Genomic DNA, 23,204 nt, shown 5'->3' with positions numbered 1-23,204 from the left:
AGAATTGAGGACACGAAAAAGAAGAGACTTCGTCTGCCATTAGTGTCCGATGGCAGACATATACCCATTAACCCATGCCGATTGCGCCGACAAAACCCAAGTCCGGGAAAGATAAACGGACAGTTAAACATACATGCAAGGCGGGAATCACAAAAACCAATCCCTCCGAAGGCGCCTAAAACTCATATCGATCATGAGACGAAAAGAATAAACAAAAAAGAAACCCAATCATGCCAGTCATAACGCAATTAAACCAAATACCCTCCGGGAAGGAAAAGGGATTATAGATGTGAGGCCCCAGAAAAGCCAAGCTCTATGAATTCACCAGCGCCTTCAGCCGCTCCACCCGCGCCATCGACTTCTCCAGCCTCTCCAGCCGGCTGCGCTTCTCAATGTCACGCCGCTCGAGCACGGCCACCCGCTCTTCCAGCTTAGCACGGGCCTTGCGCTCCTGCGCGACCATCTCGTTGGCCTGGCTGAACAACTGCACCGTCAGCTCCTCCAGCTCCGTGCTGGCCTGCGACAGCTGCGTCTCGGCGGCTTTGCGCAGGCCCTGCTCACGGGTCAGCGCATCCTGCAGCTCAGAGGTGTTGTCACTGCTTGCGGGGGAGGACTGCGGCTGGGCTGGGTGGATCGGGGCGGTGGGGGTGGTGGGTGCAAGTACGGTCTGCGATGTTGCTGGGTTGGCGCTGCCGCGGCGGTAGGGGAGGAGCGAGGTGAGGGTTGAGAGACGGCTGTGATGGGTTTGCGTGGAGGTCTGGGACGAGGCAGAGGGCGAGGATACGGGGAGAGTGCTCGGGGCGAGGGTTCGTTCGCCGTGCGAGGACGAGGGCGGCCGCGATGCGCTGTTGCGGGGGGTATCGTAGGCGGGTTGCGCCGAGCGCAGTCGGTGCAGTTCGTCTTCGTAGTCGGCGAGCTTGCCGGCTGCAAGAGTCGGTCAGCGGGTTGCTCTGGATCAATAACAGGCAGAGCGCTGGGCGTACGGCCTCAGACGTGCGAAATGCGCTCTCTTGTCGGGGAGAAAGCGACGGGGCGTCAGGGCTTTGGCTTACCGGTAATTGCAGCACGCTCGGTCAACTCCTGGATGTGCCCCTCCAACTCCTGGATCCGACGGTGAGACTCCGCGGCATCATGCGATTCATATCCTCCGCATGTTGGACACTGCTTTTCTGAGAGAGTCGTGACATGCGTCATCGCGGAGGGCGCTCCGACAAGAGTGGTGGACGTGAGCGTCGTGGTCGTAGCGGACATGACAACATGAGGGTTTGACCCCGAAGATCGTCCAAGTACTTGTAGCGCCGAGATCGAGAACAGCCGTACTGGAGGGCCTGTAGAGAAGAGAGAGCGTGATCGGAATCAGAGGGCGACAAGGGTAATGCGGGTAGCGAGGATTATGAGGAGAATGGGGTGCGGGAGGATCGTGAAACACGACTCATTTCCATTGCTGGGTTGGGCCTGTGAAGGGGTTCATCAACTCCAGACTGCGCCACCGGTCTATTGGGCGCCCAATGGGCGTCGGGGGGCCGGCGACTATTTGGCTTGTCTCACCCTGTTTGACACCCTCGTCTTCTCGTCTTTTCGGTGCTCTAATTTTTGACAGATATTTTTAGGTTCATAATACCAACATTTATGGTTTTTCTTCTTTTTTTTTCTTGTTGTTCGTTGACTATTAACATTTCACTTTGGATTCTCGGTGCAAGCGCGGGATGTGATGATTTGGTGTACCGCAACGGTTCCCCACGCCCCAGCCTCCCCGTGGCCCTCGGCCATCCTCCCATATTTACGTATTGCTTGTGGATGTGCCGAACTGCATTGACAAAGACCCTCGGCGAGACCTAACTATACTATTTATAACGCCCTTGCCGAGATATTGACTTAGCCAATGTCTACATTAAGCGCTCCCTGATATTCCTACCCCTGGAAAAGAAAATGATTATCATTAGCATCATAGCCGTATTTGCGGGGGGGGACCGATGTAAGGTTCAGTAGTCCGGCAGGGGCCTCATCTGGGTGTGATTACTAGCATTCGACGAAAAAGAACCAAGCAAGATCATTATTATGCGATGTACGGAAAATATACTGCCGCAGTGTACACACGAGCAAAGGAGTCAATGTATTAACTTTACGTACCACCCGTGTGCCCCCTGTGCTTTCGTCCTTTGCTCCACAAAAAAAAGGAGCACACCAAGGAAAAAAAAAAAAAAGGCGGGATGACACGTATACTTTTTTATGTACAAAAAATAGTGGCCAAATCATCATGGTTAATGCGGCGCACATTTCTTTTGAATGGATCTTCATGTATTGTTCCAAAACGATGGCGAAACGGCTCCCATGCTCCTTTCATATAGGAATCAAGTTAGCTTTTAGGGTTTTTTTCAAAGACCGGTCTAGGTATTGATTTTTAGACTAGTTGCCACACTTCTTGCTTGTACGCTTTGAGCACAATGGCGAGTAAACTGTCAATGAAGACTGCATTTCAATCTATACTGGAGGAGGGCGAGGCATAGTTTCCATCATTACTTGTGCGGGTGGAGCGAAATGACGAGAGACACAGATGCACAGCTCTGGTTCGGCGCCATGCACAGGAATTGACCGAGACAGAGGGGGAGTGGGGGCAAGAGAGGAGACAAGAGCCCGAGAGCAAAACACCACGGATTCATCATCATCATCGACGAAGAGTTAAGAGACAATGCCAAAGATGATTGCCTCGACTCTTATGGAATGTTTTCTGCAGATGCATTGCTTGACAGACGAGATCAGGAGCAGCCGTGAGGATACTCCGAAGAAAGATGACCAGGGCTCTTGAAATCCTGACTCTGGCGTCGAGCATGAGGCTCGGAACAGGGGGTAGGCAGAGGCGAAATAACGAAACCATTTAGAGAGTCAATCACAAGGAAACAATAAGAAGAGAAGTGGAAAAGTTCAGGTAATCTTCATTTCGCGTCGGCTGTAATGGTCATGGGCAAATCACTCGAGTCACTCGCATGGGAATAGTAGCTAGATAGCGAACAGCGACAAGACATCAAAGAGAACAAACAGAAAATAAAGGCGGAAGAAACTTTTCAGACTGCCAAATCATCAGAGCGAGGACTAGATGTATATCGGGAAAATCTAGCCCGATAGAGACAAAAAAAGGGTGGGAGAAGATCATGGAACCAGAGACAACAGAGAAAGGGTGAAGATGGAGAGGGAAGTTCAAGACATAACAGCTACCGTCGTCAAGCACTCGTGAAGACAGATGGGGAATCATGCTCATGGCAAACAACGCGGAAACCAAGAATCGAGACCGTCATCCTGAAGATATTCTGGCCTGAAGTGGCGATGGGAAGAAATCATCAGCGTGCGCGGCCCTTCTCAGGCGCATCTGTTCGGCCAGACCACAAGTCAAGGGCGTAAAGCGGAAGGTTGCTTCAGGGTATCGATCCGTCTATTAAAAACGACCACCACGGCGGCCGCGCTTCTTCGTTGTGTCCACAGTACTCCATCCGTCATTATCATCAGCGGTCTCCGCGGCTCTCCAGCTGCCATTAGTGGCCGACTCCTTGGCCGGCTCCTCGGTGGCCGCAGTAGAAGCGGCGGTCTCCTCGGGCTCCTTGTCAGCAGCCATGCCGCTCTCATCCCCACCGGCCCGCCGGAGGATCTCAAAGTTACCACCACCACGAGGAGGCTCAATAGCATCCTTGTTGGAATCCATGCCGGGCTTGTGCTCCTTCGAGGGCTCCTTGGTGTTCTTAGGCTTCTCGGACTTCTCGGATTTCTCGGTCTTCTCCGGCTTCTCAGCCTTCGCCTTATCATCGGCCTCCTTCTTTTGGCGAATAGCAAGCTGGCGCTTTTCCTCTACTTCACGCTCACGGGTAGCGGTATCGATGGGGCGGGCAGCGCCGAAGGGGCTGGCCTTCGAGTCGCCTCCGGAGGACGCTGGGCTGGACACGGCATCGGAGACGGTACGCTTTGCGAGATTCAACTTCGGGCGAGTAGCGGGAGCAACAGGAGAAGTGGGGCTGCTGGACTCCTTGGGAGCGGCGGGCTGGTCGGGGCGCATTTTCGAGCGCCACTGGTTGTCCATCTCGGCGGCGGTAGGAGTGCGCTCGGGGCGCGGGGGGCGGGAGCCATCCTGCGAGCGTCCCTCACCCCAGCCAGGGGAGCTTCGTCGGAAGCCGGATGAGCCGGGGCCGTCGTTGTTGCGAGGGCGGCCGCCCTCGCGGGGAGGGCCAGCGGGGGGGGGAAAGAGGGCCTTTGCGCTCCCAGTTACCGAAGTCACGGAACTTTCCATCACCTTCAAAGTTGTTGCGGCGACCACCGCGCTCGCTCCCAGCATCGGAGGCAGCATCCATGTTGCGGCCAAAGCTGGAACGGTCAGGCACACGACGCTCTGGGGGAGGGGGAAGAGGTCCGCGGCGGGTCCAATCCATCTCACGGAAATCAGCGCGGGAGGACTCCTTGGCTGTATTGGGATTAATGACACAGTACAGAAGCAAATAAGATATTTGGACACTTACGAGGCTCAGCAACGCTGGTACGGATGGTCCGGCCCTGGAGGGTGGTACCGGACAGATCGAGGGCCTTCTGCAAACCATCGACGGTCTCGAATTCAACGTAGCCAAAACCCTTGGGGGCCTTGGTCAACTTGTCCTCCACAATGCGGACATTGGTCACGCCACACCCAGCAAACAGATCGGAAATATCATCGGCGGTCGCTTCGAAGGACAGATTGCCAACGTGTGCAGTGAACGGAGGCTCGGTGGGAAGGGCGAGGGGCTCGCGGACGGCATATCCACCACGGGTCTCACGGGGTTCTAAGTCGCGTCTGTCAGATCTTGTTGTCGCGGGATTTATACCCGTATTCATGAGATATAGAATGCCATACCGAAACCACCGTTGAACCCCATGCCACTCATGGGAGGAGGGCGACGGTCCCCGAAGCTGGGACCAGAGGGCACTATTCGGACTCATGAGCAAATTCCTTGTCGTCGTCGAGGGTCTATGGGATAAAATTGGATTGCGCATGACATACCAGCTGTGAAATTTGGTCAGTAACTGCTGTGGCCAGTACAATAGCGGGGAATCTGGATTGGGAGGGAGGAGGGGGGGCATACCTGGAACGGGCATATCCTCCATCTCATCAGCCCAGGAGCCGAGGCCTTTTGGTGCGGTTAGTATCCACCGATCTCATTCTGCATCATCCATCACTCACTATCGTCGGCCAAGAAGTCCCCAATGGACATCTTCTGGGCCTTTTGTTTAGAGGGCGCTTGGTGGGAGAGGAAAAGTCAGTCAGGTTCAACCATTATCGACAGAGTATATTGAGTAAACAAGGTCCCTTCAAATCTCCTCCATAGACCGAGCAGTGAGGAGCGCCATCTACTCACCCATGATTGCGGTTGAAAGAGGGCAGGAAACGCGCCAACGGGACTTGTGCGCGCTTCTCACACAGAAGGTTTAGGAGGGAGGGAAAAGACGAAAAAATCGGAGACACCTAGGGGAAAGGCCAGGAGTCTGCTCAAGGTGGTGCGAGTCGTCAGAATGGTCAAGAGGGTCAAGGCCTGCAGATAAAAACTCCACCGTGGAAAAGTTGGTAGAGGGGAAGTCGGCAATCGGGACTGCACGAAGTGGCCGGGTTAGTTAATCCGTGATAATTTTTAGTGGTGCCGCTAGTCCAATCAGGGCACCGACCACCCTTCCCCAAATGTCCGAGTCGGCGCATCGGACCAGTTCGTTCACCTCCGGGGTCTTGTCGGTCGCGACTCGAGAATGTCCGGTCATAACGAACCTGTTGTGATTTATCTATGTTCCTTGGAGCCGCCCTGCTGATGCGTGTCCAGGCAGATCTCCCTTTGAAATTCCACCTGGTCCCTGCGGTGGGTCCCTCCGCTTAACGCTTAAGAAGCCCTCTCCGGGCGCTCGCCCTTGGGCTCCGATGGTGATTGGGGTTCTTTCTCTAGCAGGGGCCTAGATCCATCCTCGATCATCTCTCGGAGACAGCGTCATAGAGTCACTTCCAAAGTACTCTTTGTCCTGACCCGGCTTCTTGTCGTTAACCCAGGGGAGAGACCACCAGTCGCAAGCCGACTGGCTGTTCCTGACCGGGTATAGTGGAATATATGGTAGTCGATCATCATTGCTTCTCTAATAATGCACCCAATCCGAGGAGGACGGAACTTAAAGCCTATGATCAGATCCACATGGAGATAGGGTAAATGGTATTTCGAAATGGTAATCACCTCTCTCCTATTGGGGTATTTTTATTTGTGAATGTGCGAGGATAAAAATGGAGGGAGGCTCTGTCGTGGGATGGAGTATTCAATATATATAGATTGGGGGCCCGAACGGGAGATCTGATCTCTGCAACATTCTATGTATACATGCTTATACCAAGTCCAGCCAATCTGCACCCAAAACAAGAGAGTGCCCCAAAGCCATTCCTCGAATTTGAATGTGATAGATCTCCCCTTGTGAGGTCATGATCGAATGCTATGAAAGCATGGGACGCCCTGGTCCGGGACCGTGGAGAGACACGATTACATAAGGAAACATACACGTGACCGTATTCTTCGTCTTCCACGCGGCCGCGATTCTTCAAATCTGTAATGGTCGACACAGGGAAAGCTTCAGCTTCGTTCGGTCCGTTCGCAATATGAGCGGAAACAGTTGGCCCAATGCCACGGCCGCGGGCGATCCGCTGTTGGCGGCGGCCAAAGTGGGTGCCCTGAGTGGTTCGTATATCCTTCCCCGACGTTTGGAGGTCTTGAGGCTTTGATGTCTTGAGGCCATCTCGAACCCAAATTCGAATCCCACCTCCAATGTATTGCTTACCGGTTGCATCCAGGTGCGGCGGGCTTAATCTATGGCGGCGTGGCGGGGGTGCTCCGATCCCCCAACCCAGTGGTTCATTCGCTGTCATGCGGCATCCACTGGTTTGCATGTGGTTCAACATTCTGGTGTATGTACCTCATCCCAACATTTTACTGACAGACCGGCTTGTTTTGACATGGTATCCCAGGGCTTCGAAGCAACATTATCAAGATTCACTTCCAAGATCAACCATCCCCGTCGGAGCGGGCCTATGTTAGCGCCCTCTGCGGTGGCCTCTCCGGCGGCGTGGTAACCCGGCTCATGGGTATGTACCGCAACCCCTCGCAAGTCTGTGTCGAGGGTGCTTGAAACCCAGGCTCATTCACTTTTTTATCTCTAGGAGGTCGACTAGTGCCAGGTTTGGTTATTTTCTCCCTCCTCGGCTACGGTGGCCAAAGTGCCTTTAATCGTCTCGATGCCTGGCAGATGGACTGGGCCCAGCACCCTTCGAAGCCATTTGGGCAACGAGTGGCCGAATCCAAGTGGATTCCACTTCGACATCTCTCCGATCAGGAGTATCGCGGGATGTTGAGCGAGAAATTGCTCAGTGTCGAGGCGGAGATTGCGCTTTTAGATGAGAAGATTGAGGAGCTCGAGAAGACCCGACCAGCGCCTGTATCTTCCACTTCCCCAGCAAAATGATCCATGCTGTGTCAAGGAATCATCACGCTCTATGGTCTTGCACGCTGGAAACTCCAGTACGACACTGCCTCCCGACCGTCTGGGCAATGGAGGGGAGGGGGAGGCCTGGATGCAGTGCACGGACAGCATAGCGCTGACACTTTTTTTTCGTCGCTGTATTGCCCCTCCTTGTTTCTGATGAGGACTTTGCTCGGGGAATTGTTCTAGCTAAGTGTGTCAGATTGGCATACCTAGGGCAGCAGACGCCTGTTAGCGCCAAACATGGCGCCGTTTTGTATATTTGTATGATACCAAGAAGCGAGACTATGTATTATTATTATTCCGACTATTTCGACTCATTTCCGTTTGACGTATTTCCTTCTAGCGTGGAAGGGAAGCAAATAGGGGGTCGAATTATGGAACGCCGATCACAAGCCATGAAAAGGCCCCACGGTAATTCCTGCACAGTGAAATCATTTTGGAGCCTCAGCACACGAGTCCTTGCTGGAAGGAAGAATTTCGGCCGAACGAAGCGAGAGCAGGGATCCGGAGGGAAAGTCCAGAGAGGCTGTAGTCACCGTAGTATTCCGGCATGACTTACGAAGTAAATGGGCGATAAGAAGTGTCAAAAGGTTCCAGACTGACGGGCGCCGAGAAAAGCCGGTTTGGGTGGCAGATTAGCGTTCCGCTCCCAGTGGTTTCTCCGGCGCGTCCGAACCATGAATCTGGCTTCTCCAGATCTCCACGACACGGCACTTCGACCTCTCCAACCCACACCCCCCATGGTTCATTCGCTCGGCTCTGGTGCCTGGCAAGGTGTGCGGTGCTCGTTCAACTAACAATCTGGACTTGAGGACCCTCGAACCCCCACTTTTCTGAGGTCGGGGATTCGTGACATCGTGTGGTCGTCCCTATCGTGCTCGACAGACTGGCCCAGACTTCGGCCTGCTTCCTCACCCCTCGCGCCTCCTCCCAATACGAGGGAGGATTGAAAAGACTGGGACCTGAAAGTACTTTTAGTGATCGACACAATTGACTGTGCTGGTGATTCGCTCGATGTTCGGTGTGCTGTGCGCCTTTGTTCGACAGATCAGCCCCTGCTGATCGCACGTCGTCATGACTCTCTTCAATCCGACCTCGATCCTCGTCGGCTTCCTCCTACTGTATCTCTCGTCCTTCTTCGTCTTTGCGATTGTTCGAATTGCCACCGGAATCTCGATCCAGCGCATCGGCTACTTTTCGCTCCGCCGCATCGCATATGCTCCGAAGGAAGGTCTCCAGATTGAAATTCGCGGGCTTGGGTTCTCGCTACATCCGCCGTCCTTCGCGCAACCGACGTGGATCAGCATCCGCCTGACGGACTTGAAAATCACGTTGGATACAGCTGCTTTGTCGAAAGGGAAGAGTGAGCCATCACGAGACTTACTCGGATCGCCGGACTTGGGGAGCCCGCGGAGTCCAGGTAGCCCGGGGAGCCCGGGAACCCCCTCCAAAGGTCCTGCCACACCGGAATCGTCTATCGCACGCAGCAAAACATGGAGGACATTGACAAGCATCAAAGAACGCCTGAAGCGGCTGCACCGACAAATCAACTGGCTGGCCCTGGTTGATCTCTCCGCTATCAATACCACCATCCACTTCCTTGATGCGGGCCAGATTCAAGTTGGCTCGCTCGCACTTTCAGTGGATACCCGGAGTAAGATGGTGGAAAGGGGCAAACTTTTTCGTCGCAAGAAAGATATGTCCCGTGAGCAACGCCCCGCCGAGTGGATTATGAATGTTCAAAATGTCCTGCTCGCGGTGGAGGGTCGAGAACCAACCGAGCTCTTGGATAACGTTGGTGTCAACATCCACGGCTTGCTCTATAAAGACCTCGATGGCCTCAGGGATGCGTCAATCGCACTCAAGATTGGACGACTTCACATTCCGTACGATGACCTACACACGTTACTTCAACGCCTCAAGTCTTCCCAGAAGCTCTCGAAAATCCCCGTGCTCAATGAGACTGACGATGAGATGTCGTTCGCAGACTTTGTGGAGGAATTGGACAAGCCTGGCAGCCGAGACGACTCTATCGTGCAGACTGTGGCCGATTCGAAGGAGTTCGCGAGCTCTTTACTTCGTGGTATCCAGGAAATCCAGGTTGCTCTGAGTTTCTTCCGGCTATCACGGGGCCTTGAGTCCTTGTCTGCCGGCCAACATCCCGTTTATCTGAATGTGGTATCCCATGAGCTTGGAATTGATCTTCACCGCATGGATCAGAAGAGCCCGGAGCATCGCATGTACTTCCAACGCAACGACATTGCCCACCAAGCATTACTTGCGGCAATTTCCTTGTCTGTCAGCTTGGACGATGACTCTGGTGAAACCAACAACATTCTCTATGTTCCCATGGCTACAACAACGATCAAAACTACTCTTCCATCCAAGACCGTCAGTGGATTTGAGGAGGAGAACCCAGAAGAGCGAAATTCCAATGTGCTTTTTGCCAATTTGGTCATCACATCGCCATCGCTCGACATGCAGCCTAAACATGTATCCCGCTTGTTGAAGTTGGCGCAGGCGCGGGCATCTTCCCCTCGCGTGAAAAAACGCGATAATCATCATCTCATCTCCCGTTTACTTCCAAAGGCCAGCATCAAACTTTCCGTTCCCGAACCTGTCATTCGATTTGTTCTACCTATTGAAAAAGAGTCCGGTACTCCTGATGACTACAACCTCTTGATCTCCTCCATATCTTCTATCTCACTAGATGTCGAATCTTCTCACTCGTCTGAGGGCGGCGCCCACTACTCTCTTTCCTCTGTCTATCGGGTGGCATCTCACAAGTTTTATTACCAGACCCCTGCTGGGGACAAACACAACCTCCTCACAACAGAGAACTTGGAACTGAAGTGCCACCTGAACGCAAGCCCCGAGGTTTGTGTCATTGCTTCAGGTAATTTGAATGATTGCTCTGTTCACATGATCAATGGAGACGTCAATCGTGGCATTCGTGAAGTCCTTGAGCAATTCCGGACCCATTTGCAGCCACAGAAGAGGGCACCAATGGCATTTAACGAACGCAAATCGAGCCCTCTGAGAAAAATACCCCCATGGCTTCTTCAATTTTCCTTTGAAGCAACTGGATTCAGTGTGGAGATTGCAGGAGTTGATAAACCCGTCTCTGAAATATCTCGTGGCGTTTCTTTGCAGTTGCAATCCTGGAATGCAGAGTATAAAGCCCAGAAAACAGAACACAGTGTTGGGAGTATTGCCAGGCGTCGTACTTCGAGCCACTCTACAATCGGCGATGAGTCGCCTTTCCGTTTCACGCCAACCTCGCCTCCTAAGAACACGAGACGTGGTGCCACAGATGGGAGAAGACTCGCTTTGCATGCCCGTGGCTTCGATGGCTTTGTCATTGAATCCGATGACTATCTGGAACCGGAGCCTTTCTTCTCTCTACCTCGTTTTGAGATTGCTCTGAGTACCCATAGTGACCGCCTTGGCCCAGTTCTTCACGTGAACTCCGTCTTTAAGGGAATATACCTTCAATATTCTCTGTATCGTTTCTATTGCTTGGGCGTTGCCGTCTCAGTCATCCAAGATGTGCTTACACCCCTACCTCAGGACCGGACCCCTGGCGCCAGCAAGCCAAAAAGCTCGGCGAGCATTTCAATGCCACCGCCTCCATACTCTCCATCATCTCCAAAGAATGAGCTTATAACAGTAGATGTGAAAGCCACCCTCGTCCAACTTAAGGCCAGCCTACCAAACGATCCTCAGATGATGGTTCAGATCTACGGTCTGGCGGGTGGTTCTCAACGACTTTCCACCCCTCATATCAAGGCCAATCTTGTTCGCTTGCACTCGGAAGCGCCCAAGCTGAAAGGCGTTTGGGCCAGAATTGGTAGCATGAACAATGTTCGGCTTGATTTCCGCAAAATGAAGCTGAAACAAGGCGCTAATTTCCACGAGGAGAGATCTATTGACTTATGGGCGGATTTCATTCGGTTGGGCGTTCCTCACCATATGGTGATGCATCGTATCTTCGACAATTTGATTAATACCTCAAAAGCATTTAAACAGCTCGCCCATCGTTTCAAAAACAGATCTAGAGAATTTGTTTCTGTTCGGGAGCCCGAGGAGCCGAAGAAGGTCCCAAGGATCTCGCTTCGCAGCAAAGCCTTGCTCTTTGAACTGGAGGATGACGCTTTCGAATGGAAATTGGGCTGCATCTATCGGACTGGTTTGATTGAACAGGCCCAGCGCTTGGCCCGAGAGGAAGCTTTCTACTTGAAAGCCTCCAAGATCAAGGAGACAGACCAGAAGCGCGCATCATCCCGCCTACGAGCCAAATCAAGCAACCGAACTCTGCGCAGCGAACGTACTAGCCAAGATACCCGCCGAAGCCAAAGCGCAGACACACGTCCGAGAAAAGATGAGCAAACCCGTGGCCGTGGTCGCAAGTTTCGATATGACACTGAGGGAGCGACATGTCTATCTTCCGAGTACAAAATTTCTACTGATGCAGCCTGGAACCGACTTCAGCAGCACAATGCTCAGGTATGGAAGGAGAAGATCGACTCTGCTCTCAAGTTCCAGGGCACGTCTATCAAAGAGGTGCGGAATCTGTTTTCTGGTGCAGATGAGCCCCCTGAGGACGTGAAAGAGACTGAGACTATCCTTGCCATTCCAAACCGGCCGGGTCTCATGTCTGCGCTGATCAGCGATGTGAATCTGGTTATCGACAAACCATCCTTCCCGCTCGATGACTATCCTACATTCCTCAATCGAATCGGTAAAGGAATGCCTATGTCCATGAAGTATGGCTTGCTGCTTCCAATGAGCTTCAACTTGGAAATGGGCGAAGCACGGGTCAATCTGCGCGACTATCCTCTTGATCTACTTCATATTCCAGCATTGCGCCCGGGGCAATCTCCCAGGCTTCCTAGTTGGTCACTGCGCACAAATTTTGTTATCGCTGAAGAATTCAGGGACCATGAGTCGGCGAGACAGGTTGAGGTGGAACTTGTTCCGCCGACTGAATTACCCGACGGTTCTCACAGTGATCCATTCAATATCAAGGTCTGGCGGTCTGTGACACCCGTGAAGACGTACTCCGACCCTGTTTTCGAGATCAATACCAGCTTACCAACAAGCATCTCATGGGGAGTTTCGTACCAGCCAGTGATCCAGGACATGATGAAGATCATTGAAGGCTTCACCAAACCCGAAATTGATCCGTCCGAGCGTGTCGGCTTCTGGGACAAGATTCGTCTTAGTTTTCATTCCCGAATTCAAGTTCTTTGGAAGGAAGATGGTGATGTCCACTTGCGCCTCAAAGGTTCACGCGATCCATATGTGGTGACTGGCTTTGGAAGTGGTTTCGTTATGTGCTGGCGAAGAGATGTCAAGTGGGAAATCCACACGAGTGACGATCCAATGGAGTTCATGAGTGTGACAAGTGGTGAATATGTGCTGGCAATACCTGACTACAGTGCCGAGGCTCGATGGGCGAATGAAATTAATATGGAAGAAATGGAGAGCAGTTCTGCATCTAGTGAACAGAAGAATGCTGCACACTTCAAGAAGGTTGTCATGAAACTCTCAGGCGATGTCAAATGGGCCACTGGTCTGGTCTTTGAACGCGATGTTGATGCCGACTCGCGATCGTTTGCATTTAAGCCTCACTACGATGTCGTCCTCAAGAACCCAAAGTTTGTTGACCCGGAAGAGCGTGCAAACTACGACGCATTCCGTGGCTTCCGCAGTGATCATATTCACCTGTCTGTGTCGGTCATTGCACCGCAGAGCCGAAACTGGACTGTTGATGATATTCAGCCTTCTTCAAGTTACAACACGACACACTTGACTCCTCGATTCTTCACCCATTTCTTCAACTGGTGGTCTCTGTTTTCCGGCGTCATGTCTCTTCCTGTTCGCCAAGGTCCCCTCTTCCCTGGAATCACTAAAACGAGCAAGAAGTTCAATCGTCACCTGGCAACTGTCAAGTATAAACTTCTACTCGCTCCTCTATTTGTGGCACACATGTACAAGCATAAGGACCGTGAGGACTATGAAGAGAATGTTGTCACTGCTACAGGTCTCAAGGTGCGGCTTGACAGCCTCAAGCTCGATATTCACCAGCGTCGCGAACAAATAAAGACGCAGACTCGAGGCCGTTCTAAGCAGACTAAGACAAGCGCAATGCGTATCAATCAGGCTTTGATTGACTTGCAATCTGCTGACTTCCGAGCCGTCTCTGCCAGTATCGAAGGCACGACAGCCGAGGACATTGAGAAGAACCGTGATGATATCATCTCTTCTTTCCAGCAACCTGTGCCTTCTGTTGATCTATCAAGATTCACCATTCCTGACCAGAACTTGGACTGGATTGATATGGATGATTTTGTGGAGCCGGATTGGATTCTCCCTCAAGAGTCAAACCCCCGAACCCAGATTCTCCCGCTTGCCTTCACTCCGCGATTCACTTACTTCCGCCAAACTGATCATGGGGAAATTGGATCCGAAGAAACAGGCTATAGTACTTTTGGAAACGAACCTACTCATGATTGTGTCATGTCTGAAACCAATGATCCGCGCCGTGTTCAAATCGAATTGACTAAAGACCGCCTCGCTACAGTCGAAGCTCAAATCCGGAATTACGAGCGTACCATTGGCGAGCAAGAGTTGAAGTTGATGAATGATGTTGACGATGACGCAAGCCTCAAGGATCAGCATGAAGTCTATCGTCGCCAGGCCGACTCTCTTGCGAGACGACGGAGGTTCTTGACGTCCACATTGCAACGGCTTGAAAGGCACCTGGCCCGCGAGGAACGGACTCCCACCAGTGCCAAGTCGAACATTAACATTGCTGAGAGTGAAACCTCATCCCGAATGGGTCAGGATGGGGATTCGACTGCCGACGGGCGTACGTCTGGCCTCGACGGGCTGTATTCTTCTGCCGCCGATGACTTCTCCAGCGACTTTAACAATCGCTTCATGATTCACAATGTGCAATTGAAGTGGAACAACTCTCTCCGGAATATCATTTTGCGCTACAGCCACCAAGTCAGCCAGCGTCGTGGTTTCGTTTATTACATGTCTCGACGTGCGGTCAAATTCATCCTTGACATCGTGGAAGAACAGAACAAGAACAAAAGAAAGAACCCGAAGATGTCCAAATCACAGACACGCAGCGACAATGATGATGAGAATGTTGAGGACCGCATTGAGCAGTTGCTGAACGATGCCAAGCGCTTTGTGAACGCCGAGGAGTCTGAGGCTTCCGATTCAAATAACCCGTCACCTACAAAATCTGACGACTCCAGCGAAAATATCGCCCCAGAGTTCACGCCCCAGAACAGTTATTACTTGCGTCTTATTGCACCTCAGATCCAGCTTTTGAGTGAAAAGAACCGCAAGTCCGTCTTGCTGGTGGCCGCTAAAGGCATGGAGCTCAAGGTTGTGTCAATTATGGATAAGGAGCGTGTTTCGGACGATGTCAGCGGCTTAGTCCAACGGCGCTTTTCTCTCGAGATGGACGGGGCCCAGTTCTTTGTTGCAACGCAGAAGAATCTCATGGCGAACTTGCAGTTCTATGCTGGCAACAAGTACGGCAATGCACCGGGATCTGCGTGGCCTCCTTGGTTGACCCTGGAGGCCATGTTCGACTTTGAGCTCAACCCATTTGGATTCTCGCGTATCGTTCAGAAGACCTCTGCTACTCTCCGATATGACAAGTACAACAACCTTCGTCTGAAGTACAACGAGGAGGTAGCCAAGGGCCACCAAGGCCCACACCCTGGAGGTGACGAAACCCGAATCGATCAAATCAGCGTCGACTTCCCCCATTTCCGTGCCATCTGTGATTCTGCCGAGTACTACTCCATGTACATCATCGTCTTGGACCTCATGCTCTACAGTGAACCGCTCGAAAAGGTCCGCAATGAGCGCTTGGAGAAGATTATGCTCACCTCCGATTTCAGCGATCTTCGTGGCGCCCCCGAAGCGGTGTTCAAGTTACAAGCACGTATTCGACAGCTGGAGGAGATCAAAGAATATTTCCAGATAAATGCCAAATACCTGGATAAGGAGGGCTGGGAAGATCGGTTGACTCTTGAGCGTGACTTATCTCAATGTGAGGATGAGCTCTTCTTCATGATGAAAGCTATTACAACTTCCCAAAGACGAGCCGACCCTAGCTCTTCCAAGACAAATGGAGTCCTGCGATGGAGTATTTCCGCGTCAGAGGTTGTCTGGCATTTGATGAAGGAGGCCTCTGCCCCGCTGGTCGAGTTTCAGCTCAAGAATGCCCAGTATGAACGGACCGACAATTCCGACGGCTCCAACCACAATCTCGTCGCTGTTGAGAACTTGAGTGGCCTAAACCTCCTTCCTGATGCTATCTATCCTCAGATCATTGCACCGTATCTCGACCAGCCGCGTCCTTTGGATGATTGCATTCTCCGCGTTAAATGGCATATGCTCGAGGCTGTCGCCGGTATCCCTGTGGTCGACAATTTCGAGGTATCGCTGTTTCCGCTCAAGATTCAACTGGAGCGGGAACTTGGGCAAAGGCTGTTTGAGTACATTTTCCCGAATATGGGCTCTGGGGCCTTTGAAAGTGGCGGTTTCTCTCCTTTCATGATTAAGAACATGAAGCCAATCGATGCTTCCGATGACGAAGACGATGAAGGTGATATATCAAGTAACAACTCACCAATGACCCAATCGTTGCGCACTGACGATGACAACGTCTCAATGGAAGACTTGCAAGGAACCAAGGGCCCTGGGTCGATTGAACTGAGACTTCAGCCAACTCTGTCTCTTTCTGAGGAGAGCAAGTCCAGTCGACGTTCGACTCATCTCAAGGGTCTGGCCATGACTCCTATCCACCGGAGCAACACCAGCCGTTTGGGAGTACCCGAAAACACTAGAGGGCTGCCCCGGCCTTCGACTACTGGTGCTTTGACAAAGAAGCGATCTGTGGATAGCATCCGCATGTTGTCGAAGCAGCCTACGGACAGATCTTTATCTAGTACAAGCACCGAGGAAAAGAAGAAGTTCGGTCTAAGCAAGGGCCGCGATAAGTCAAAGGAGCCTACCGATGACTTGTCGCAAATGATGTCCCGAGCCTCCAACTACATGACCTTGGCCCGTGTCAAGGTGCATGATGTGGTTCTCTGCATGAGCTACAAAGGAAAAGGCGAACACAACCTCGAGGATCTCCACGGGTTTGTCTTCCGTCTTCCCGTTCTAGAGTATGGCAACAAGACATGGTCGAACCTCGATCTTGCCTTACGCTTGAAGAAGGACGTTATCAAGGCTCTTATTTCTCATGCGCCAGCCATTCTCGGCAACAAATTCTCGCATCACCGTCCTTCGAAACAACAGCAGAAGCGTTATCGCGAACTAGCATCCTCGTCTCAGCTTCTGCCTAGTGCGAGCAACCTTCCTTCTGAGCGGAGCCAAGCCTCAAGTCTGAATAGCTTTGACTCGAACAGCGAGTACTCTGAGTCTCGCTCGCGCAAGTCTATGCAGTCGAATGCCTCACCGTTAGCTCGATCAGTGTCTCTCAGCTCGGACATGCGTGACCCGCAAGAATATGATCCCCCAATTAGCGATTCTCGGTCTGCAAGTGAAGTGGACGTGGACTCTCGCTGGGAGGTGAGTTCTTTGAGTATTCTCGACATCAGCCTACATACTAATTGATGTTCATCTAGGAATCTCGCCGCTTTGTCAATGCACCTGTCCGACCCATGACTTCTGGTAATACTGTTACCACCATCACCGCAGCCAATGGGGACGAACAGGATGATAGGTATGAACCTTTTTGGAACTAGGCTACTCGGTACCAGAATGCTAACGAATGGGCATTAAACCAGCCACAAGCGAACCATCCGCAACTTTGGCCGCAAGCTGATGAACCGCAAGTGATGATCATCACATCACACCTCGTGAAATTTCAACCCTACCCCTCCCACCTCGATACTTAATTTCTTCCATCCTCTCCATCCTCCTTCCGTGACCTTCAACCTCCGGTCACCCTTCCCTTCATGTAAAGCATTCTCCGCACCCTCGAATCCCCCAGGCCCCGCATTCCTTCTTAGATACCCTCTATGTGCAGCGGGGCCGTATATAGGCGTTAACCCGTGATTTTGGTGCCCTTTTCTTTTATTTCTTTTATCTATTCTTGGGCTTGTGGCTACCGGAAAAGAAAATGTCTCTCGTTTTCTTCTTTCCTGCAGCTTTATATATTGTATTTCGGTTTTGCATGCATAGATGGAGTGGTGGTTCTTTTTTTCTCTTCTTTCTTACTTTATCTTCGCTTTCATAATTCGAACTACCTTTCTTCCCTGCCGCGGCTTCGGTGGAGCTGCGGTTGTTTTTTTGGCAAACCTGATATCTGATATTTCTCTTCTCTTGTATTTATTTTTTTTTTGGTTCCTGGGTGCAGGCTCTGTATATTCCTTCCGCTTCAAATTTGCATTTAGCTTGGACTGAGTTGAAAGGGGTTGCTTGCCTCGAGTGAACGAGATAAAAAGCCCTTGGGATGTATTTGGATCTACTACCTCGGGCGTTGAGGAAAGTTGCTCGGAGAGTAGCGCTAAAGCCCCGGGAGAAGGCCACACCATGTATGTAGCTTCTAGCTTAGTAGCGTTGGCATTGGTGAGACCAAGATATGAATCGCAAGACTACAGAGACCACAGAACACACTTAGGTGACAAGACACCTTGGATGACTATAATCCACTTGTTTTTTGCTCGAGATCAAAGGGTATCTATATACACAGACAAGGAAGCTGCTATTCAAAAGTACATTGCCAATATCAAACCAAAGCCCACCGAGTCTATAATTTGTTACGAAAACAAAAATCAAATTGAAAGGAAGTCTTCATCTTGCTGTGCAAATCAAATTGAACAAAGATCTCTCAATGGAGAAAGTTGCGGCTTCATTGAGCCCGTTTAAGGTAGAGAAGATGTGTCGTCAAATCATGGAAAATTACAATATAGGTCAGTTTATTTGTGTTGACGGCATCTCGGAGGAATGGTTGGGAGTGCCTGTCAGAGCAGCGTCAGGTGTATGGGTCGAAGTATCAGGACCTGCTGGCGCATCGTCAGCACCGTCAGGTGCGGCGTCGGAGGCGCGCCCGACTGATTCGGCAGCGCCGTCGTGGATATCATCGGGCAAGCTTTCGGGGTTTTTGTTCATGACGACGCCATCTGCGGAGGGCGTTGACGGGGCGCTCTGTTTCTCTCGCACCCACGGAAGGAGGTTGGGAAAGCGTTCTTGAACAGATTCGAATCGTGTGCGTGCGGTCGGCGCCGTAATGTCGTCCGTCCAAGGAATGCCGCCCTGGCCACGATTCTCGGCCCACGCTTTCTTCTCACGACGAAGATCACTTTGGACCCAAGGGATGGTGATCAAGGTCCATATACCGGCCCAGGCGAATGGCAGGGACCAGCCCAGCTAGTAACATGACGTCAGCCCAAATCTGCATCTTCCGGGAGTCTTCCACATGCATCAACTTACCGTGTACGCAACGGGTTCCGAAACGGTGAAGATAACTGCGGTGATGGCGGCGGCGCAGATTATGGACCCACCGCTCCAGAAGCAGTTCATCTCGAAAAGCATTCGGCGGAAGTAAGGGCTAGAGAGGTAGCGCGTTCGGAGCGCATATCGGTACATCTGACCGCCTCCTCCGTCAACTGCCACGACATCCTCGATGAGAGCATATAATGCGGTCGGCATAACAGACCCTTTGGGAGTGGAGGAGATTCGGAAGGGCGCTTTGAATCCGGCCATGCGCAGAATATCGAGCGTGAGATGGACGAAGCCAAAATAGAACATGACAGTTGGTAGAACCATAGCCACAAGGCGCACTAATGAAATGGTCAGCTGGGAATAGCTAATATGATAAGAGTATCCGAAAACCCTACCATAAGGTTCCTCAGGGACAGTTCCACTGTGTATCGGTTAGCTTAGCTGGTCAGTCTACGTGGAGATAAATCAACAAACATACACGATAAGCTCGACAGCCAAAATGAGCCATACGATCGTGAAATTGATGTGGAAGAAGTCCAGCTAGGGAGCAATCTATTAGCGAGCGCTCATTTGTCTTGTGAATTCGCGAAGAAGATCGTACCCATGACTTCCGAGCGTTGAGAGGGCGAGCGCGAGAGTTTTTCCGAAATAGATTGTGTAGGCGATAGAAGTATTCGAAGACGGAGATACCTCCCAAGCATGCCGTCACAATTGAAAACACTGCAGTACAAGATTAGCTGTTGAAACTAATTCGACTCGTTTCCGACTTGAACCCTACCCAAGTTATGCGACAAATCCGTGGCGTACCATAGCGCCCAATACAGCACCAGCGGCTGGCCTAGGGTATCGACGACAAACAGGATCCAGAAAAAAGCGATAGCCTTCTTGCGGGTGTGTAGCGAGTAGGGGAGAGGGGGGAGGCTCGGAGGGTAGAGGGCCAGTTCCTTCTTCCATGAGCGTGGCGATGGCGGCGAACCGCGCAACGGAGGTACCGGAGTCGGATGTGGGTTGTTCAGGGGAGCGGTCTGTTTATACGACGCCAAGCGGGAGGACGAGTAACGGGGCGGGATGGAGGACGGAATAGTCGGCCGTTAGGACATGACGGAAAACTGGAGACTGGCAATCCCGGCTCGAGGATTTGGGAAGAAGAAAACAAATTGTCGACAAGCGGAAAAGCGAGACGAACAAGCGGTTTCTAAGAAAAGCGAGTTTTTTTAGTCCGGAAACGACGGGAGGCAACGGGTACTTCCGCTCTCATACATTTTTGGGCGGGATGGAAGTACCTGACGTAAGAGGCCTGTGATGTCATACGGCCCTTCTTGGCGAGTGTTTTGTTAGATTCTCTTGACACAAAACCCCTTGATCCCGAACAAAAGGGTCCATGCAGATCCCTGGAAATAGTCTGTTTATGTCAATCTTCTGTTATGACCGCGACTATGATCATAATGATGATCATGGTGGTGGGCAAACTCGGGGCTCTGGCTTTACTTGGCTGACATCGCATTGGTATACATTCGTATGATTTCCCGTCCCGAGCGTTCTCCAAGCCCAATCCGTGGCGGGATATCGTGCACTGCCCAGCCCATTTGCCACTCCATCACCCCGGCGCGTTGTGCTAGACGTGGGAGTCCAAGACAACCTAATACCACAGATCAGCATAGATTGATACCGACAAGGATTCTTAGGTACTGTCGTCTCAAGGTGAGAGATACGCATTCCAGCTTGCTTGTCAGGGTCCCGGGCCCTGCCGGGTATAGTTAGCCCTGGCTGGGGGTTTAATCGACTTAATAGGGTGTGTCTCTACGCAACCATTTGCCGATAGACATACAGGACAAATTGGATCATAGCTAGCAAAGCCTCGGAGCTTTTCTTTCCATCCTAGTGCAACGATTCGTCCTCCCATACAACTATGCATCTGGTCTCAATACTCTGTCTGGCCTCACCATAGTCATCGGCCGTGTTGAATGCCCTGCAACAGACCCGTCAGCATCGACTTTGCAGATTGAGACTAGATGAACTCACGAATGCGGTGAACACCTCGCTCTTCCATCAGTCTTACTATCGTAAAGTTTGATCCAAAGCACATCCTCTGGTTCCATCTCTTTCTTGTAACAGTACCTGTGCGCGGAGTTGTGGTTGACCGAAAACAAAAAACCCGCCCTCCTTTGCCGACCATCCACGGGCATATCAGTACTGCCATCTATCAAGTCACTGTCTGGGATAGTCCTCTTGTCTCCAACGCAAAGTGCACCACGGGTCACCCTGTTCACCGGTCGCCAGCAGCTGAAGCTTGCCCATCGGAATCGAGAGACACGTTCCCAGTCTGGAGGTCGCTCTGGCAAGGTGCGTATGTACTCCGGGGCGTCGTTATAACTGCAGTCGACATGGACGGCATGTGCTGGGGGGATGATGAATTTGTCGATCTTTGGCCGACTATCTTAATTCGAGGTCCGAAGGAAGTGCATGTAGCAACTGAGCAAAGCTAGGCCCTGTCCTGTACTGGAATTAGCGTTATGCTCAAAGAATCGCAAGCCAGAATCTGACATGACCTTCACGAGACTGGGAGCTTCGTCGTAATACTTCGAAGGGACTACTTCATCGTCTTTGAGATCGAGATCGAGAACTTCAGACTTATGATGTATGAACTGATAGCCTGCTAGGTCATGTGTAAACTGCTGCTCGCGACTAGATATCTCGTGAATAGCCACATCTTGGATGTCTCGTTTGGGTATTTGCGGGTTCCCGACCTCGTTATGGTCACAGCCACTGAGGGCTGGGTTAAATCGGAAGGCCAAGGTCGTGTGAACGGTATCGATGATATTATGTTCGATGGACCTCATGCTTTAGTCGTTGCTTGGATGAGAGTTTTGTATCCAGATCGAAACGATCACTCATGGGCTTCACGCAACAGACTGGGACGCCCTCCAGAGATACTAGTATATAGTAGAATTCGAAAACGGATTACCCAATTCGGCCTTTAACATACGCCTTCTTTCTCAGCGCTCCACCCAAGCCGCGCTAATCCTAATTCACTAGGAAAGTCTCTTCTCTCTTTGCTTGGGTGTATCTCTAGTAGATCGAGAAAATTACTGTAATTATAGGTTGCGGCATCGGGTGAACGGTACCTGCGGAAACTGTTCGTGGCCCTACTAGATTTTGTAAATACTGGAAGAACTAGTACTGCTTTCGATAACTCGGAGCAGGCTATTTCCGAAGTAGTAAGACCGGGACCTAGAACAAAAAAGTTATCAGCGCCGCCAAGGTCAGGCTATATAGGCCGATAGCTATCGAGCCCCACTAAACCGGATAATACGTAAATACACGCCTGTGTTTAGCTGCCTAGAACCTTCCTATATAGAGTATATTCAATTTATTAGGATTAGGATTTGATAGTAGGGAATATATAGTACACTCGCCTAGATCCTTTCTTTTTTTACTCTTTACGAAGTAGTGGTAGCCACGCCCTGCTCTAAGAGCTTAATCTTGAGCAGATTATGCGAAATGCTCGCGGTGATGGCGCCTGAGTGGATACTGGTGGTATGCAGTCTCTGTCTGCCATAGAGATGCCCAAACAAATTGGACATATTGATAGCTGTGAGGTTGGACTTATTTTTCAAGAGATTTGGCCTGTTCCATGGGTTGCTGGATTGTGGTATTCTGGAAATTCTTCTCATTGATATAAATGTGTGCGAGAGCTTTTTTTGTTTTCCTGAGGACGTCTCAATGCCCAGGTGCATAGAAGCCCTCCTGGTCCACTTCACAAAGGGTTGGTCGTTCCCTACTATGTATTAGTAGGCAGTAGAAAAGTGAAAGAGTCGGTTATCAAGGGGATCAAACACTTAATTAAACATCACTGCAGTCTTAGGTCAGACCTCAGTACTATGCACAAGACCCTCTAAGACCCATGGCCGGTTAAGAACAGTACTATATAAAACTAAAGAGCATACTGTTGACATTTTAATTTGTGGAAAGTTACGAAAGAAACTACCGAATGAAGCATGATCGAAAATAAACTCATTTTCATCCGGAGTTGTTGCCAGAGCATCAGCAAGACCAACCAACTCTAGAATGAACACTGATCTAAATCATGTTTGTTCTCAGAGTGGAAGACCACTAACAAACAAACCCCGAGATCAGCCAAGCGAGGGCAACCTTCTTAAACTTCTTAGGGGACCAAGATCCTAATTGAGGGGGAGAAC

At 51.2% G+C, this 23,204-nt stretch overlaps 5 protein-coding genes across 5 annotated transcripts; 2 read left to right on the top strand and 3 right to left on the bottom strand.

Moving 5' to 3' along the window:
- Positions 1 to 313: 313 nt before the first annotated feature.
- N7462_004989 (uncharacterized protein) lies at positions 314 to 1,251 on the bottom strand (the record flags this gene model as incomplete). The annotated part of the gene is made up of 2 exons (XM_057076714.1): positions 314 to 924; positions 1,053 to 1,251. The coding sequence occupies 2 exons, from the start codon at positions 1,249 to 1,251 to the stop codon at positions 314 to 316; spliced, it is 810 nt and encodes a 269-aa protein (XP_056936219.1).
- Positions 1,252 to 3,430: 2,179 nt separating this feature from the next.
- On the bottom strand, positions 3,431 to 5,225 carry N7462_004988 (translation initiation factor 4B; the record flags this gene model as incomplete). The annotated part of the gene is made up of 7 exons (XM_057076713.1): positions 3,431 to 4,347; positions 4,418 to 4,444; positions 4,500 to 4,796; positions 4,868 to 4,939; positions 5,015 to 5,017; positions 5,097 to 5,141; positions 5,195 to 5,225. The coding sequence occupies 7 exons, from the start codon at positions 5,223 to 5,225 to the stop codon at positions 3,431 to 3,433; spliced, it is 1,392 nt and encodes a 463-aa protein (XP_056936218.1).
- A 1,409-nt stretch (positions 5,226 to 6,634) lies between these two features.
- N7462_004987 (uncharacterized protein) lies at positions 6,635 to 7,494 on the top strand (the record flags this gene model as incomplete). The annotated part of the gene is made up of 4 exons (XM_057076712.1): positions 6,635 to 6,713; positions 6,827 to 6,940; positions 7,001 to 7,117; positions 7,193 to 7,494. 4 exons carry the CDS (start codon positions 6,635 to 6,637, stop codon positions 7,492 to 7,494), a joined length of 612 nt encoding a protein of 203 aa, XP_056936217.1.
- Positions 7,495 to 8,589: 1,095 nt separating this feature from the next.
- Positions 8,590 to 17,397, top strand: N7462_004986 (FMP27 family protein; the record flags this gene model as incomplete). The annotated part of the gene is made up of 3 exons (XM_057076711.1): positions 8,590 to 17,127; positions 17,184 to 17,281; positions 17,346 to 17,397. The coding sequence occupies 3 exons, from the start codon at positions 8,590 to 8,592 to the stop codon at positions 17,395 to 17,397; spliced, it is 8,688 nt and encodes a 2,895-aa protein (XP_056936216.1).
- A 1,077-nt stretch (positions 17,398 to 18,474) lies between these two features.
- N7462_004985 (uncharacterized protein) lies at positions 18,475 to 21,845 on the bottom strand (the record flags this gene model as incomplete). Its single annotated transcript, XM_057076710.1, has 9 exons — positions 18,475 to 18,930; positions 18,994 to 19,343; positions 19,401 to 19,426; positions 19,484 to 19,545; positions 19,607 to 19,725; positions 19,784 to 20,030; positions 20,911 to 20,974; positions 21,028 to 21,442; positions 21,506 to 21,845. 9 exons carry the CDS (start codon positions 21,843 to 21,845, stop codon positions 18,475 to 18,477), a joined length of 2,079 nt encoding a protein of 692 aa, XP_056936215.1.
- Between the last annotated feature and the right edge of the window lie 1,359 nt (positions 21,846 to 23,204).

The sequence above is a fragment of the Penicillium macrosclerotiorum genome (assembly GCF_028827735.1).
Source record: "Penicillium macrosclerotiorum strain IBT 26536 chromosome Unknown utg000003l_segment0_segment0, whole genome shotgun sequence".
NCBI lineage: Eukaryota > Fungi > Ascomycota > Eurotiomycetes > Eurotiales > Aspergillaceae > Penicillium > Penicillium macrosclerotiorum.
This window is presented reverse-complemented; position numbering and strand designations above follow the sequence as displayed.